The 17,410-nt window shown below is 41.1% G+C and overlaps 2 protein-coding genes and 1 long non-coding RNA gene across 3 annotated transcripts in view; 1 reads left to right on the forward strand and 2 right to left on the reverse strand.

Moving 5' to 3' along the window:
• The window catches only part of LOC137612790 (uncharacterized), an 18,655-nt gene extending 18,211 nt beyond the window's left edge, over positions 1-444 (forward strand). Inside the window, exon 4 of the long non-coding RNA XR_011038873.1 lies at positions 140-444. This is a non-coding gene — a long non-coding RNA (uncharacterized lncRNA). The remainder of the gene's footprint in view (positions 1-139) is intronic.
• A 2,299-nt stretch (positions 445-2,743) lies between these two features.
• On the reverse strand, positions 2,744-11,386 carry slc25a42 (solute carrier family 25 member 42). The gene is made up of 8 exons (XM_068340404.1): positions 11,050-11,386; positions 8,194-8,374; positions 7,400-7,511; positions 6,939-6,964; positions 6,611-6,777; positions 6,396-6,512; positions 6,031-6,182; positions 2,744-5,940 (listed from the first exon to the last, which is right to left on the reverse strand). Exons 2-8 carry the CDS (start codon positions 8,284-8,286, stop codon positions 5,615-5,617), a joined length of 993 nt encoding a protein of 330 aa, XP_068196505.1. The 5' UTR covers positions 8,287-8,374; positions 11,050-11,386; the 3' UTR covers positions 2,744-5,614.
• A 609-nt stretch (positions 11,387-11,995) lies between these two features.
• armc6 (armadillo repeat containing 6) lies at positions 11,996-15,272 on the reverse strand. Its single transcript, XM_068341028.1, has 7 exons — positions 14,899-15,272; positions 14,634-14,719; positions 13,975-14,545; positions 13,718-13,863; positions 13,499-13,630; positions 13,240-13,377; positions 11,996-13,143 (listed from the first exon to the last, which is right to left on the reverse strand). Exons 1-7 carry the CDS (start codon positions 15,017-15,019, stop codon positions 12,931-12,933), a joined length of 1,407 nt encoding a protein of 468 aa, XP_068197129.1. The 5' UTR covers positions 15,020-15,272; the 3' UTR covers positions 11,996-12,930.
• Positions 15,273-17,410: the final 2,138 nt, after the last annotated feature.

Genomic DNA, 17,410 nt, shown 5'->3' on the forward strand with positions numbered 1-17,410 from the left:
ACATGGGCATGATTGTTCCTTGTCAAAGCACAGGTGGAGGTTTATTTCTGGCAATCTTGCCAGCCTCTATACCACTGTGGTAGTATCACACTGTTTTTAGTCTGTCAGTAATGTCTTGTGTTTTCTTGTGTCTCTGCAGGCTGGTGATGCGGCAAGAAAGCGGCACTGAACAATATTAGACGTGAAAACTCAGATTTCTGGACCATTTCAAACATTTCTGTTAATTTCCTCCTGAAAATTGAAGTTTTAAATGTTGTTATGTCATAGTTGTAAAACTAAATCTGGTCCAGACACAGCGGATTTGTACCAGAAACTATTTTGTTTTTCCACCTGCTCTGACAGGTTTTGTGGAATATAATATTATTTAATACTGTACATACAACTGAGTCATGTATTTTATTTTTGGAACCTGTAACCTGTGTACATTGATTTATCTATTGATGATTTTGTGAGCTCTGAAAAGTTAAATAAAAAATTTCAAAAATGAAAATTCATGTTTTTAAAAAAAATTTTTTATATGGAACTCAGATCCATCAGTCAATTGTAGTTTAGATGTCAAGTTTGAATCTGGTGAATGATGACTGATACCTAAATGAAAGTCTGAATTGTCTCTGTAAAAAAATGTTCCAAAGTAAATATATTCAATAAAAATGTAAATTTGGCACCATACTTTTAAATTACAATTTGAGCAGCTGTAAAATATTCAACGTTGTATTATTTACACAATATGTTTATGTGTATTTAATTCATGTCTTAAAGTTTAATTATGGGGGAGGAAACAGTGGAAAAAATAATGGTGCTTTTTTTTATTTATGTAAAAATAAAGACTGCTAAAATATGATAGATTTGTTTGATGGATTTCTGACTAAAAATATCAAAATAATTGTTAACGTCTGTTGAGCGAACACCAGCTAACTGAGCTATTGTACAGGCCAGGGGCAGGACTATAAATATCTGCTAAGCCTACATTATACACCCAATAGGACGTTTGTGTAATATACATATATATTTTTAAAAAGTCCTAAATTAATTTTCCTTCAAGGTTTTCCTTGATAGTTTTTGTATTTTACAAGACCTGTCAATTTGAAATAAATATTGGATTTTCTTTTTGAAACGTTACTGTAGACACTTTTTGGTCCTGTAAAAAGATGCCTTCTGGACTAGAGGAAAGTAATTTTTTTCTTTATAATTTTAATCAAAAGAAAAATTAAATATTTAAATGTATGTAAAATGTGAAGCCGCAATCTAGCTTTGTAGTGAAAATTTTAAAATCTATAAATTGTTTAAAAAATACTTTTGTCCACATAAAATATATCTTTTTGGCATAGTCACAGTAAAACATTTGTTTTATTTAATCTTAAGGTTAACTACATATTTTAGGTAATTTTTGCTAATATTAAAAACTTGTGGGTTGGGCTAAGAACAAGTTTGAAATTGAAGACATGGCTACTTTTGTCTCAGAGAGGGAGAAAGCAAACATCATCTGAATAAATGCAAATTAGCTCTGCCTCATCCTGGCATCATACCAGGTATCTATGGCAACCACTGTTTCTGACAGCCTCCATCGCTCCCTCCTTTAATTAGCCCTCTATCATCTCTATACTTCTTTTCTTCTGCTGCTTTTGTCACATTCCCAGAATTCTGTGCAGAAAGAGGTTGGTCCGAGCTCCCAGTTTAAAAAGAAGACAGATCTGAATATCCCCCTTATTTTGATTAAATACTACAAATGCTGCAAAATCACCCTCATCAATACATGCTTGTATTTCACAAATAAATCTGAAGTGAATATAAAACACTAAAATTTCATGAAATCCAGAATTTAAATGGCGTTAACTGTTTTGTCCGGGTCCAAATAGGGTTCAAGTGGTGCGTTCATGGTCAAGTTCAAGTCGTTTGAAAGGCCTCGGGCATGGACGCGTCTTGACCCGGCTCGCTCGGCTCGATGGGTCGTGCTATACCGCCACCTACCGGCCACCAGGCAGGAGCGTTACCTTTATAGTTAGGGCTGGAGCGCCCTCCACTGGTCATTAGGCGTCATTACAAATAATGAGCCGCTAACTGCGTGTGGAACAGAAGGCGCCATGTTTTATCGTGACGCTAAATACACACATACATACAGTACATACAGTACATACATACAGTACATACATACAGTACATACAGTACATACATACATACATACATACATACATACATACATACATACATACATACAGTGGATGAAATGCAGACAGTAATATTTTTTTTATCATAGCCACATTGAAATATCCAGAAAACAATAAAATTTGACCATGAAATTACTAGAATGTGAGCTGCATTTGGTCTTTTAAGAAAGCTGATCAAAGTGGAAAGCTTTTATTTTGGAAAATACGGGTGAAAAGAGTAGATTGGTGGCTCACAATAACTGACCGTGTGAGTCCTATTTTATTCTTTAGATTCTCAGTTATCACATATTGCTGTAGAATTGAGCGACATTTGGGACAGAATGTAAATGTACTGTATTTAGACTCTAAATGCAGTCTTAAAACTCTAAATTTTAGAGGGTTTAAAGATTTAAGGTTTTTAAAACACACCGCAGGGAAAAAGACATCACTGGGCAGTGGGCAATATTTGAAATGTGGGATGTTGTGGTTTTCAGACATGCAAAGTTTTTTCCCAGGATAAATTGCCATAAAAGACTTAAGATGTGATGCTCGCAAGAACTTGTGACCAAATGCAGGGAAAGACAGAAGACTAGAACTCCTGAGTATTAACATCCAGTTTTATTTGAGAACTCAACATTTCAAAAACTCTAAACAGAAACACCATCGTCACAGGAGACTGGACAGTGTGGTGTATTAGTGAGGTTACATTCAGTTGGCACAAATCAAAATAACAAATCAACCAATGAACAAATAACGAGATATTCTGTTGTAAACATGCAAACACAGTAGCGTCGTATCTCTGCACGTCTATGTGGGATTTGCGCTCAGCAGTGCAAATAAAATCACATCTTTACCAGAGGTTTGTTGTCATAGTGTTGGCGTCAGGATCCTGACTCATTTAAGTTGTCAGTTTGTCAGGAAAAAAAACAACCCCAAAGACTAATTTTAAAACACAAAAGCAGAATTGTTTGGCATCATTTGATTGTCGGGGGGGGTTTTCAGAGCCATTAGTCTATTTACCCGTCACCTCTGATCTGGAGGTGAATCATCGTTCATACAATTGAACTCCAATTGAGTTAAAAAAAAAAGAAAAAAAGAATCAAATGCTCTTTCAAAAATCTTCCTACGTTTTTCAAATCAGTCGTGGACTGGCTGGAATGGATCAGACAGCAAACACCTCCAAGGCAGTTTTTAAGTTGTACAAAACTGACATACAAAAACTGGACGTGACGTGAAACATTCAGAGGTCAAAGAAATCCCCTGAACTCCAAACCATGTGCTGCACATCCACTTCAAGACCAGAGCAAGGCTAAAAAAAAAAACCCGAAGCAACCTTCTGAAAGGTTGGAAGGAGCTCAGTTATGGATAAACTTTACTCTTCTTTGTTAGGCACTTAAATCAGAGACTGCCTTCTCTCTGCTTTCAGTTACTGAATACTTCCTGCGACTTTGGATTGGAACACGAGCTCTCTTCTAGCGGTCATTGAACTCGCCGTCACACACCCACCCCCCTTCTGCTTCCTAAGGCAAAGTTACAGAAACACACAATATCAAAAACAACTATCATCAGCTGCAGACTCCTGATGATGAGATGAACGATGAGCTGTTTCAGCGTGAACGTTTTATCGATACTGAGCGACGGCAGTGAGCATCGAAGGTGAAAAACAAACGCTCAGATCTGTGCTTTACTTTCAGTGCTGTCAGGCGGTTTCTGGTCTCGGTTTTATTCGGAATTTAGAATCCCGAGAGTAGAAATAATCAGTCAAAAAAATTAATTTCTAAAATGAAAACAAATTATATCACTTCCAATCGGTTAGTAGTAAAAACACTTCAGATTCACTAGAGTTTAAATATTTATACCTCAGGTTGTCGAGGAACATTTTGTCTGTTTAAGAACTTAAATAATAAACTGATAACGAAACAGTGGAACAGACTGATAAATGTAAAAACACATAAGATTTATTGTTTTCTTCAGTTTTCTTGCTGGATCTTGGTTAAGGATCTTTGTCCCAGTTTAACTAGTCCCACCATCGTGCTCTTTGTTCCACTTGGCTCAGTCTCAAGCTGCTCGTCGGGCGCGGACACATCACCTCGCTACGTGGTCTAAGTATAGGAACTACTTCCCACTGCACTGGACCGGTTGAACTGTCAAAACCTGACTCAGAACTGGTCCTCATAAAACACTCGCATGAGAATCTCACCTGAAACACTAATAATTAATCCTGTAACAGTGACCTGACTCGTGTGTGAGTAACGACTGTCAAACGGGTTCGATGGCAAACATTGCTCCGGTTCAACAGGCAGAACCGGAGCAAAGGACATCCAGTTCCTTCTGACCTCTGCCCTAACAGAACGCGCAACAGTTGCCATGCCAACATCAAATGGAAGACAACATTTATCCGGGCTGTGTGCTCATTTTGTCACGTGGCTTCGTTACGCGTCGCCAGGCGGTCATACGGAGGTGGACACCAACACGGTAAGACGGCCCGGTCGATCCCCGAGCTCCTGATAACTATGAACAGCGGGGATGAATAACAGGAAAACAAAGTGCAAACAATACAAAGTTAGACAAGTATGCTGAAGTTGGAGAGTTTCACCTGCAGCCTGATGCATCAAACGACCTCGGGAGCCGATAAAAACTAAAGCAGTTTCAGTCAAATTTAAGAACAAGTCAGAACAACGTTAGTTTCGTAATGAAATGAAAGGAGCCAATCGAAGGCCTCTCACTGATGACATCTTCCAGAGAGCCGATAAGTCGGGTTGGCTTCTGGATTTAAAACAACCTGCTCCGAAGCTGGTTACCATGCCAACAGGAGATAAACCTGGAACGCGCCCTTTAGCGTAAACTGTCAGATTATCTACGGATACGACGATCTGAACTGGCTATCGTACGAACAAAGCCACAACGGCGGCTTGTCTGCTCCCGCCTCGGGGGCTGAACCAAACAAGAAAGTCGGGGCGCCGTGTGAAGATGCTAGCCTCTGATTGGAAGGCTGCCGACGCTCTCTCTGCGCGCCAACAGCGGTTATGTCTGCAAACAATTAGAGTTTAGTTACTTGAATACTTGAATCTCTGGTGAGATTCCTTAAAACAAAACACAAATCAAACTTAAAGCAGGCAGATTTCCTCCTATTAGATCAAAGCCATCTTAAAAATCAATAGTCGGCAGTCTAAGTGTGTGTGTGTGTGTGTGTGTGTGTGTGTGTGTGTGTGTGTGTGTGTGTGTGTGTGTGTGTGTGTGACTGGCAAATGCACCGACAGGTTTTGCCACGAGGACAAAAGCCTTGTAATCCTTGTGTACGAACATACACACATAAATTCACTGAGCATATTGCACTTAGAAGCACGTGACAATACTGGAGAGAACGCATTAATATTACCCATAAGTCCTGAGCCGCGCGTGGTGATTCTTACACATTCATCCCTCCCACATCGTCCCATTAAACCTGTTTCCACCTCTCTACTTTGCTCCTATCGAGCCACGTAGCCTATTTCCTGCAGCTTCCTCAACAGGATCTGTGTGAGGTCAAAGGTCGTGAAGCTGATCCCCACCGCGATGGGCCCCTTGACCCAGTTCATGCTGAGGCCTTTGTAGAGACCGCGGATGACCCCCTCCTCGGACACGATCTCTCTCATGGTGCCCAGGATGGTGCCGTATGTGTGACCCGTGACTCCCGCCGTCTGCATACGACGCCGTACCACGTCCAGTGGATAAGAAGCCGATTGGCCGATGAGCCCCGCGCAGGCTCCGAATGCCAGACGCTCGTACGAGTAGGGCTGCGGGTGGCCGCTGCGCTCTGCATGGAGGAGGAGGAGGGCGGAGAAGAAGCACCATTTAAGTATTTAACACAGGCGGTGAGAGAAATACGTTACATTCAACACTTCACCTGCGTGGAGTTTCTTCAGCGTCTCGTAAGTGAAGAAGCTGAGGCCGGCGTACGGCACCACACCCAGGATGGTGGGAGTGAAGCCTCGATAAAGCGTCTTCAGACCCTCCTCTCGGGATATTCGCACAAACACATGCAGAATGTTGCTGTACCTAAAAGGTAGCAGCAAAAAAACATGTCAACACATCACCACAGGAGTCTGAACACTGGTTCATAATAAACTGAGTCCTTTCCAGAGTGGAGACCTGCTGAAAAAATATCCTGGGTTTTGATGCGTCATTCAAATATTCCTACTCTATCCTGAACGTTGCAGCAGTTTATTGCATGTGTGTCATCTGCATATCGGCAGCTATATGCATTCTCACATTTCCTTGGGCGTTACAGCCATCCTAGCTCGCACCATGTCCAGAGGATAGGTCAGCAGTGCTGCCGTGGTGCCGGCCATAGATCCCGCCAACAACCTTGGAAATGGAGGTAAAGCTCTGGAACAAACAATCAGAGATGTAGCAACTTTTTGCTATTTCCTTTACCACACGAGACATTTAGGAACACTTCAGTGAGTGGATAAAGTTCAACTTACTTCCCCTGAAAGCCATAGTAGCCACCCAGCATCCGCTTGTACTGTTCGTGCGCACAGAACTGGATGGCAGCGTACGGTATGACGCGCACCATGGTTGCCGAGTTGCCCCGCCACAGACTGAAGAAGCCATCCTTCAGGTAGGTGCGGTAGATCAACCTGTAGGCCTCCTGGAAAGCAAAGTGCACACATGAACATCCTCAGTCCTGAATCCCCGTTGATGACTAATATTCTTGTTCAGACATTGTGTTGATAAAATTTCAGACTAAAAACTAACACCGATATCTGCCACATGAATCTGAGTAAGGAAACTGAGTTGAATCAATCGTACCTTGGCAGAGAATCTGGCTGAAGACACTGAAAAACAGAACAATGTTCAACATAAATGACGCCATATATATGATCGCTTTACATGCTCGGTGATAACAGCTGACACAGGCAAATATGAGTCAAAGCCGCTACAAACAGAGGTTGACTCAACAAATTACACTTCTTGCACACTACCACACTTCACTTCAAAGATGGGCAACAGCAAACAGAACAAATGCTTTTTTACACAATTACGTCATCCTGAATAAACTACAGTATTTTCCACACTTAATGAATGGGGCATTACAAAACATTTTTTCATATATAAGGCACACTGGATTATAAGGCGCACTGTCTGTTTTTGAGAAAATTAAAGGCTTTTAGGTGTGCTTTATAGTGCAGAAAATACTGTAAGTAGACTGACATATTTGTTTGTTCCATTTCTAATTATTTGTTAGTAGTTTCCAGAGTATCCAAACTTACCTTGAAAGATTATTTTCGTCCTGTCCAATGGGGCGACAGCTGTCTTGGCCACAGCTCCTGCTAAAGCCCCCGAGAAGAGCGAGTTGATGACAGACCGAGTGTGTTTCAGGCCCTGTGGAGCCAATGAGGGATCAACATCAGGGGTCACTAATACCAGATGGAGTTAATCCTTTGTTTTAATCAAAGCTGTGTTTAAGATGCCGTTGATCATTTAAATACAGTTGTTTAAAGGGTGACACATTTTTGGCATCAGAACAGGCAGCTTGCAAAGAGAAGGCCATGAAGCGGTTAAGAGCATCCCTATCAAATAAAGTACAGCGGGGGAGCAGAGAGAGATCATTATCAGATACACAGATAAAATAGTGACAGTGATACATCATAATGATACAACGACATATAAAAATGACCGTATATTTTAATCACTCATCACTGTAAATGCTAATTTGAGCGATGAGTCATGGAACTTTGCCAGGAGCTAATCATACTGATAGAAGCTAATAAAAGTTCAGCTGAGGCAGAAGAACCAAATGTAAAAGGGAACAATGACTGATCCTAAGCAGAACCCATACGACGATATTTTAATGATTTTCACTAAAAGGATTTTATATTTTCTTCTCTTTGGGATTAATGATGCTTAAATTAAGAAGCATTAAATCATCCAAAAACAACAACAACTCATTTTTCACAGTCAAAGCAGCAACGCTATAGTTTTTCTCACAATAAACTGAAATGAATAATACACAAATGTCTTTCGTTTCAGACGTGAGGGGAGGATGGCGTCTCTACAGTCTAACCTCATTGGTCGTTTCAGACGGACTGGACGAAGGCTGCGGAAGCACCTCTCCCTGCGTGAGCGATGGCTGCTGCTCCTGGACTCCGCTACCCATCTCTCAAGACTGTTCAGGGCCGTCACTGAGCATGCTCAGTAACTCCACCACCAGGAAAGGCAGCAACACCCAAAGCAGATCGCTGCAGCTGAGAGAGACAGAGGCCAGTTTTTGTCAGGACAAAATCACAAGCATGGAGGGTATTAAAGGAGAAAACAATGAAATACTTGGAGTTTGACCTAATGATTAAAGAGATCCAACCTAAAATTTGGAGATTTGGTGCCTGGGATTTAAACTGAAGTAAATGTCTGAGCACTTAATTCCACTTCACACATGCAGAAGTTGAACAAAGCATTTTAAAGTCAAACTTTTAACAAAATTAAGTTGTTGCTATCCTACAAAGATGTTGAAATTACTTTTTTACTGTTCTACTAAAGTAGTCAATGGAAATTTCAATGTTTAGAACTTTACAGTCATAGCTTTATCGAAAAGAAGAAAAATAGTAATACAGTATTTTCCGCACTATAAGGCACACATAAACATAAAAGGCTTTAATTTTCTCAGAAACAGCCACTGCGCCTTATAATCCAGTGCACCTTATACAGTATATGAAAAAGGTTTTAAAGTAGGCCATTCATTGAAGGTGCGTTTTATAATCAGGTAAGCCTTGTATGTGAAAGAGGGTTTAAAATAGGCCATTTGTTGAATGCGCGCCTTATAATCTGGTGCATCTTGTATACAAAAGGAGTTTTAATATAGGCCATTGAAGCTGTGTGTTATAGTCCAGTGCACCTTATAGTGCGGAAAATACTTTACCCTATACATCACCCCATTTTAAAGTTTTTTTAACTTGTTTTCAAGTAATAGGAATAGGAATAGTAATCTTAATATTTTGGGACCAGCCTATGCTGCAGATTTCCAGTTGTTTTATAATCCCTGACAAGTTCTGGCGTGTTCTAATGCTGGGTTCTTCACTAAAACCAACACCTCTATCAAATAATGACAAATCCAGTTGCCTTTAACCAACTGTCACAAGTCTGACGGTAATATTAAGACACCACAGTCTTAAAGGACAGAAGAGTTGAATAGACCGAGCAACGGATTACAGAAGAGATAACATATCTTTGTACAATCAGCGCAGTCCTGCCTCTGACGTCAAAAAAGACTTACATCACCTGAATTTCATTTGGAACAATCGCACGTCTTTAACAGAGACGTCTCCGTGTTTGTCGATGAGCTAATTGTTTCATGGGATCGATCTCTTATTCACGCCAACATCATCGCTTCAAGCTGTTAGAGATGATGCGCAAACCAAATTAAACCCTCATTATTCAGTGTTTGTTCCTCCATCTGTGACTCCTCCCCTGTCTCTCCCATTGGGGCATATTAAAAATTATTATAATTTATTTCATCCTTTTGTTTGACTTGGAATCAACTTGTTTTTTAACAGGGACACATGCATCAAATACAAAATATCCATAAGGGAGATGTCTTCACTAATCATGAGTTTATAATCATCAAATCCAATCCAACTTGTTATGGGTTACGATCAGAAGAAAATAAATAAATGAATACATGACTAAATGAATGAATATCTTGGTCAGTGGACAGCACCTGCTCTTCCTTTCATCACCTCAATCGCCTTTTCTCTGTTTCCTCATTTACTATTTCAGTTCTTTATCTATCTCAAGCTATAACTTCTGCTATCTTCTTTTCATTTCAGTGTGTGCAGAAAGTGAACACAGGGTCAAATAATATTTAAATGTAAAAGTAACTGTCTATACTAAATTAATCCTGTAATAAAAATAAAAATAAATAGGTGTGCTATTCTCTACCACCCCCCCAACAGCCTGAGTTCTCATGCTGATCATTTTACAGGTCTTTGTTCCTGTTTGCTTCCTCAGGTTTAACTGGCAAATATACAGCAAGGGAAAGGTAACACTGTCGTCGTGATTTCATAGTGCAACTTCAATAAACACAAACACTGAATTTATGTAATTATGTAATGTCTTTTTGTCTGTGTCATGCTACTGTAATGTGTATTTATGTCTTTATTGTGAGCAGATGATATACTGAGTTTCCTCAGAGATCAATAAAGTATCTATCTATCTTTATTTTTTTTTAAATGATTGTTTGATGACTATCATCAAGTTACCAATTACTTCCACCAAGGAAGTAATTGGGTGCAGGTCTCGATAAAGAGACAGATTTAGGATTTTTTTTTTTTTGCATGTTCAGAATTTTCTTTAATATCCATGCGAACAGTTTGTTCTTTTATATAAAAGAAATCATATTTAGGGTGTGCTAGTTGGAGCCATTTGGTGAATATCCAGATAAAAGTCTGCATCAACTAGAATGTTTAATAAAAGTACAGAAACTTTAATTTATGGTTGTAGGACGTTGAGTCTGATTTTGGATAAGTTTGGATTGAATTAAAGGTGAATCTCTTGATTGAAGAATGTTTGCATTTTAGTTGTTTTAAAGCTACATTTTAGAATTTTATTGGAGTTTATTAGAATTTTATTACATTCTGGTGGTGTTATATTCATGATATTTTGTCAGGTTTATTTTGTTACCAACTTATTAACAGCAATGAATCCTACAATGTTATAATCTTTTTGTCATATATTACTTTCAATTCATGTGTTAAACTGTGTGTTAACATTCAGTTCTGTTGCTCAACAGTAAGACGTTCATTCATCGAAAACCATTGGTGCATATCCATACCGACCGCTGCACCCTCCAGTCCAAACTTGTCCAAATAACAGCTTGTTTATGCAGCTAACTTTAGCTGTCGTCGCTTCCAGACACTCGATTCCTTACCTTGAGACTTGTGATGCTTTTATACCCCCCTACTTTCCTCTTAGACTCCTCTCCTTGTGCGCCGATACAAAAAGTCAGCAGGTTCTTCTTCTCTTTCGAAGTTAGCAGGTTAAGTAATACTAGCTTAGCGGTTAGCTACGGCTGCTGCAATAATAACAATGCTACTCCAGTCGACAGCGTTAATGAAAAATTCAATAACCTTCAGGTTTGGTTTAAAAAACAAAGTCCCCTACTGTCCAGGTGCTGTCTGGTACACATGTTTGTCACTCATGACTTCTGCAACGACTTTCACTGACTGACTATATCCGTCCATGCAGCTGTATTCCTCCCGTTACTACTTCTGTCAGAGGTCCGAGGTAGTTAGCTTGACAGAAGGAAGCGCGAGCAAGGACGGGAGCAGAGGCATTCTGGGAAATGAAGTTTAAAGAGGTTTGTTTTGATAGGTCGGTAGAAGGGGGCGTGAGGTACAGTTAGCAAGAGGAGGTTTGATAGTTTATCTTGACTTTTTCCCCCGAACATTTTTTCCCACATACTTAGTCTATGCGTTAATGTTGAACAAAAATGGGTCATTTTTTAATCATCTAATATCGTGAAAATTTAAATAAAATTTTAAAAAAGTAGGACAATCAACAACTGCCGGCTACGATCAGCGCAAACTCAAAATGAAATGTAGCTGGTGACTGACTGGAGAGTCAGCCTCCCAAACCTCAGGAACAACAGAGGTGATCTATAAAATACAGCTTGACAAAAATAAACCATTTTATGAAATAAACACAGCCTGGCATGTACAGTTCATGGTGTGCTAGCGTTATGTTCAGTGGATCTGGATCAAAATGTTTGGAGGTGGTTGACATGAACCATATGTTGTACTGTATATTGTATGTACATTATGATAGCAGAGGGGGTAGAGACATGCCACTGACACGGCAAATTCATCCATTGAATTTTATTTGTATGAGAGAAGTATGTACTGTCGGAGTATACACTGAGGTGACACCACACAGGAAAATAATGGTGAAATACCTACATTCTTTTAAAACTATGTATAATGTGTCATTCAGCATTGTCACTGGTCCATTTAGCAGTTCTCACTTATGCACAAAATAAAATGCAAAACAGAACATTTACCTCTAGCATCCAAAAAAGTTCAACTTCATTCATTCAATGCGAGAAAAATTTGCAAAAACTAGCATTTAGCTGTTTACACTGCAGCGAATATATTGCCAATTATCCATGACACATAACACAGAAACGTGAAATATAAAAAAAATGTGCTGTGGAAAATCCCTTAAAAAAAAGTTCATGCAAGCCAAAACATTGTGGGATCACATGTACGTTGCTTGGATTGATAAAAATAAAAACACTGCTTTAAAAACACACCAGAGATTTTTTTAGTTCAAGTTAAAGGACCTGTAGACCATTGTCTCACAGGATGACATCATCATTGATTACTACTGCAATCAATACTGATAGGCACCACACGCATTACGGATTGACGAAGATGTTAATTTCCCTGACGGAACCTCCTTAAGGGATCAATAAAGTTATACTCTACTCTATTGTGTCAAATGTTCGATACTCTTGTTGTGTCAACGGAGAAACGTATGGTGCTGATGTTTTTTGTTGTGTGCCTTTGTTTTTGTTAATAATTAAGACTCTTATTTTCATAGGAAACAAACTGTTAAAGACTATTTGCACAATGTCACATTGGTGCATGATCAGATTACTTGACTGTATATTTAACCTTTCAAAGTCATAGCGTGGGAGAGGCAACCTGCTCACAAGGTATCTTTATCAACTGCTTTTAACAAATATGAAAAGCTATGATTAGCACTATTGTGACACTTCTGCCTGGGCCGACATGAATTTCTTCCTTTGCTTTCAGTTGGATAGGCTGCTATGTTTGCCGGTCCACAGCTCTCTTAGCTCCACCTGACATCCCAGATCTCTAAGGGCTGCTTTACCCGCATCACCACAGTCTTGATGTGTCTTGATGGCCTTGGTTATTAGCGCCTCTGCTCCCATTTCCAGGATTTGTTGGTTGTAGCTTTGCGAACGTGAAACCAGGTTTCTCAACAGCATACATGCCTGTTTCTATTCATAAAAAAACAAAACAGGAGTTTAAAGAGTTGATAGACTGCCTGATTTTTCCAAGTAAATAAATTAATTATTCATTACATCTTATAATACCTGCACATTGGCCACATCAGTATGCGCTTTCATGCTCTGAACAGCTGCCAAGGCGCCTCCATTCTCCATGATGACTTTGCAGTTGTTTGGTTTACGCAAAGCCAGCACAGACAGACATGCACAGCCCTGCTCGCACACCTGCAGCAGAACGTGAACACCAGCTTAGAGCATCTTCTGAGTCTATTCATACACCAGATCAAGTAAATCTTAAATGCCCCATTTGGAATCCATGAGCGTGTAGCTGTGACATTATACTCACTGCTGAGATATTCATGTGTCTGTTCATGGCAATGACAATAAGCTGGACTCCGCCAACATGAACTGCTGCATCTTTCACGTCATCATTTCCTGCTACCGCTCGTATTGCACTGAAAACCTGACGTACCAACTCCTGCATTAAAAAAAAAACAGATCTGTGTAGAGCACATTTAAATTTGAATCAGTTACAGTCAGAATTCTTTGGTTTTAGGTTGATTACCGGTGTCTCGTAACTGTCCGCAAGCAGCGTCATCATGAGTTTCAATCCACCCAAATCACAGATATCTTGACAGAACTCATTCCGTACAGCCAGACGAGATAAAGTTGAACAAAGCTCACTCAGAATAGAAGTATTATCAACGTTAGCTGTGGTGGAGTAAAACAAGAAACAAAATCACAATCTTATTTCAAAGATCCTAAAGACTCTGACACTATTATCCTGCACATGAACATATATTTGTGATCAGCTGTTCCTACCTTTGGCAGCCTCAATTAAAACCTTCAATCCATCGTGCTCCAAGACAATACTCTTAGCATGTTCGTGAGCATGTCCGTACGTAGCTCGGACATCATCGTCAAAGGTCATGACCCTGAGAGCCACAGAGGCCTCCTTGACCAGCTCAGCACATCCATTGTGTTGTCTAATGGCATCAGTCAGAAGAGACAGGATGCCACCTTTTACCAAATCTTGCCTGTTCTGTTCGTGTTTCAGACAGCAGTGGCGCACAGCGTGGATGGCTTTACATGTCACAGACGAGTCTGCATGGTACTTCTTAAGGACATCCAAAAGGAGCTGCTGGCCTTCTGCATCCAACAAGTCTGGTTGTCCATCTGTCAGAGCAGCTAGAGCAGAGAGGGTTGTCACCAGACTGTCCCGCTCCTCCAAGGTTTTTGTACAATAAGAGAGGATGACAGGGTAGGCATCTTTTTGGGCAGCAAGGTACCTCTGGCCAAATCCAAGTGAGCAATGCTCCGCAAAGCGTTTTACATCTGCCATCAACTCTGTAACACTGTCAGAGTCTTTTCTATTTCGGAGGACATCCAAAACCTACGAGGTTAAAAAGAAGATTCACAGAGTGACATTTGGATACTTTTGCAGGAAGCAGACCTTGTCATCAAAACAAGTCAGGATTCACCTGTAAAACTTCGTGTGCTTGCTCTTCTTGTTGCTCATCAGACGACACAGTTGGCACAGCTTTTACTATACAGCTGAGATCCACACCTGCAAATCACAAATCACAGGTTGTAATCAACTTTGTGTTCTCGACCTCCCTGATGGACTCAGGGATAACAAAAGAGAAGATGTGAGAATATCAACTAGATGGACATAATGTCATTAGAACTGCTTAAAATCTTTTTTGCAGATAAGTTCCAAGTTTAAATTTGCATCTCCGCTGTTACCTTGAATTTCGAACTGCTGTACAGTATCCCTCAAAGCTTCATCAGGATCCATCTCAAATTCCTCCATGTTTTCCCTGACGGCAGCGTCAAAGGTTTCCTGTGTGATTCTATGCTTCGCCATTTCAAACAACGATTAAATTAATTCGGATAACGTTGATGTCAAAAGACGTAAAAAAAAATGTCGCTGATGAAGTCTAGCCAGAGTTAGCATGAAATAGCTATTGTTAGCTAGACTTACTACTCCTTACGCTGACTGCGGATTTGAAGTTTATAAAGTTAGCGTCAAAACACACTTCAATATATACGAAGGAAGAAATAGCGTAACACTTAAATGTTCCTATAACTCAGTGACAAACAGCCTCTTCAGCTATCAATGAAACAACAGCCACTGTTACACGAAAGACGTAAATCTTGCGTAATGACGTAAGTGAATAGAAAATTCCACGTAGCGTCCGACTTATAAATATTCTCGGCTAGAACATAGGACACAAACATTAGTTCCGCTGTGGAAAGAATCACCAGAGAATAATAGAGTCTTTTCCCATCCTTTAAATTTAATTCAGGGGGTATGTTTAGTGTGGAGAGAGAAGGTTTGTAATTATTTGCCAATTTTGTCACGTCTACTTTATTTCCAAAAATACCTTCTGTAACACCTCTCCAAGGAACCATCACCTTATCATGGTGGAGAGGTTTGTGTGGCCTAAGGATCCTGGGAGCTATGTTGTCGGGAGTCTTGTACTCCTGGTAGGGTCACCCAAGGTAAACAGGTCTCAGGTGAAGGGCCAGACAAAGAATGGTTCAGAAAGAGTGGCAGACTGGGGTGGCGGTTCCTCTTTTTAAAAAGGGGGACCAGAGGGTGTGTGCCAACTACAGGGGCATCACACTCCTCAACCCCCCTGGGAAACTTTACTCCAAGGTGCTGGAAAGGAGGGTCCGGCCGATTGTCGAGCATCAGATTGAGGTGGAACAATGTGGGTTCCGTTCTGGTCGTGGAACAACGGACCAGCTTTTTACTCTCACAGGGATCCTAGAGGGGGCTTGGGAGTATGCCCATCCAGTCTACATGTGTTTTGTAGACTTGGAGAAGGCGTATAATCGAGTCCCCAGGGATATACTGTGGGAAGTACTGCGGGAGTATGGGGTGAGGGGGCCTCTCCTCAGGGCCATCCAATCCCTGTACGCCCAAAGTGAGAGCTGCGTTCGGGTTCTCGGCAGTAAGTCGAACTTGTTCCGAGTAGCTGTTGGCCTTCGCCAGGGCTGAGCTTTATCACCAATTCTGTTTGTGATTTTCAGGCACAGGATATCGAGGCGTAGTCATGGTGAGGAGGCTTTACGGTTTGGAGGCCTGAGGATTGCATCGCTGCTTTTTGCAGATGATGTGGTCCTGTTTGCGTCATCAGCCTGTGACCTGCAGCACTCACTGGTCCGGTTTGTAGCCGAGTGTGAAGCGGCGGGGATGAGGATTAGCCATGGTCCTCAGCAGGAAACCGGTGGACTGCCTTCTCCGAGTGTGGAATGAGGTCCTTCTACAAGTGAAGGGGTTTAAGTATCTCGGGGTCCTGTTCACGAGTGAGGGAACAATGGAGCGTGAGATTGGACGGAGAATTGGGGCAGCAGGAGCGGTATTGCAGTCGCTTTACCGCACTGTTGTCACAAAGAGGGAGCTAAGCCGAGAGGCAAAGCTCTCCATCTACCGTTCAATCTTGTTCCTACCCTCACCTATGGTCATGAGCGATGGGTCATGACCGAAAGAACAAGATCACAGATACAAGCGGCTGAAATGGGCTTTCTCAGACGGAGAGCCGGTGTCTCCCCTAGAGATAAGGTGAGAAACACTGCTGTTCGCGAGGGGCTCAGAGTACAGCCACTGCTCCTTCGTGTGGAAAGGTGTCAGTTGAGGTGGTTTGGGCATCTGGTGCGGATGCCTCCGGGACGCCTCCCTAGGGAGGTGTTTCTGGCACATCCAGCTGGGAGGAGACCTCGGGGCAGACCCAGGACCAGGTGGAGGGATTATATGTCAACACTGGCCTAGGAACGCCTTGGGATCCCCCAGTCAGAGCTGGTGGATGTGGCCGAGGAAAGGGAAGTTTGGGGCTCCCTGTTGAAGCTGCTGCCCCCACGGCCCGACTACGGATAAGCGGTGGAAGATGGATGGATGGACCTTCTGTAACAAATGGTCATTTCATCTGTAGTGGTTGCATTTCGTAAGATGTATTTTTTATGCTATTATTGTCACTGTTTTGTCATGACTAACTCCAAATTTTCTTTTAATGATGTAGTTTGTCTTAATGAGATCAGACAGATGTTTTCACACAGAAGAATGAAGTAAAAAGTGACAATAATGGGCCAAATATAACTCAGAGTTTGTGCTGTGCGTTCTTGGGTCACACTAAATCTCTGACCAATTTTTTCAAACAATGAAACTCCAGAGCGAGAGAACGCTGAGGCCACATTCATTCAGGCAGACATTCAGGTGAACATTCTGGTCAGAGGGGATATGCAGAGCTAAAGA

The sequence above is a fragment of the Antennarius striatus genome, chromosome 18 (assembly GCF_040054535.1).
Source record: "Antennarius striatus isolate MH-2024 chromosome 18, ASM4005453v1, whole genome shotgun sequence".
NCBI classification, from domain to species: Eukaryota; Metazoa; Chordata; class Actinopteri; order Lophiiformes; family Antennariidae; genus Antennarius; species Antennarius striatus.

Excerpts from the sequence above, each read along its gene's own strand:
- armc6 (XM_068341028.1), bottom strand. The coding sequence starts at position 15,019 with ATGGCGAAGCATAGAATCACACAGGAAACCTTTGACGCTGCCGTCAGG. Across the intron at positions 14,720-14,898 it reads ACAGCAGTTCGAAATTCAAG|GTGTGGATCTCAGCTGTATA; the intron begins GTAACAGCGGAG and ends TGTGATTTGCAG. Across the intron at positions 14,546-14,633 it reads AAGCACACGAAGTTTTACAG|GTTTTGGATGTCCTCCGAAA; the intron begins GTGAATCCTGAC and ends TTAACCTCGTAG.
- slc25a42 (XM_068340404.1), bottom strand. The coding sequence starts at position 8,286 with ATGGGTAGCGGAGTCCAGGAGCAGCAGCCATCGCTCACGCAGGGAGAG. Across the intron at positions 6,778-6,938 it reads CAGCCAGATTCTCTGCCAAG|GAGGCCTACAGGTTGATCTA; the intron begins GTACGATTGATT and ends TTTGCTTTCCAG. Across the intron at positions 5,941-6,030 it reads GCTGAAGAAACTCCACGCAG|AGCGCAGCGGCCACCCGCAG; the intron begins GTGAAGTGTTGA and ends TCCTCCATGCAG.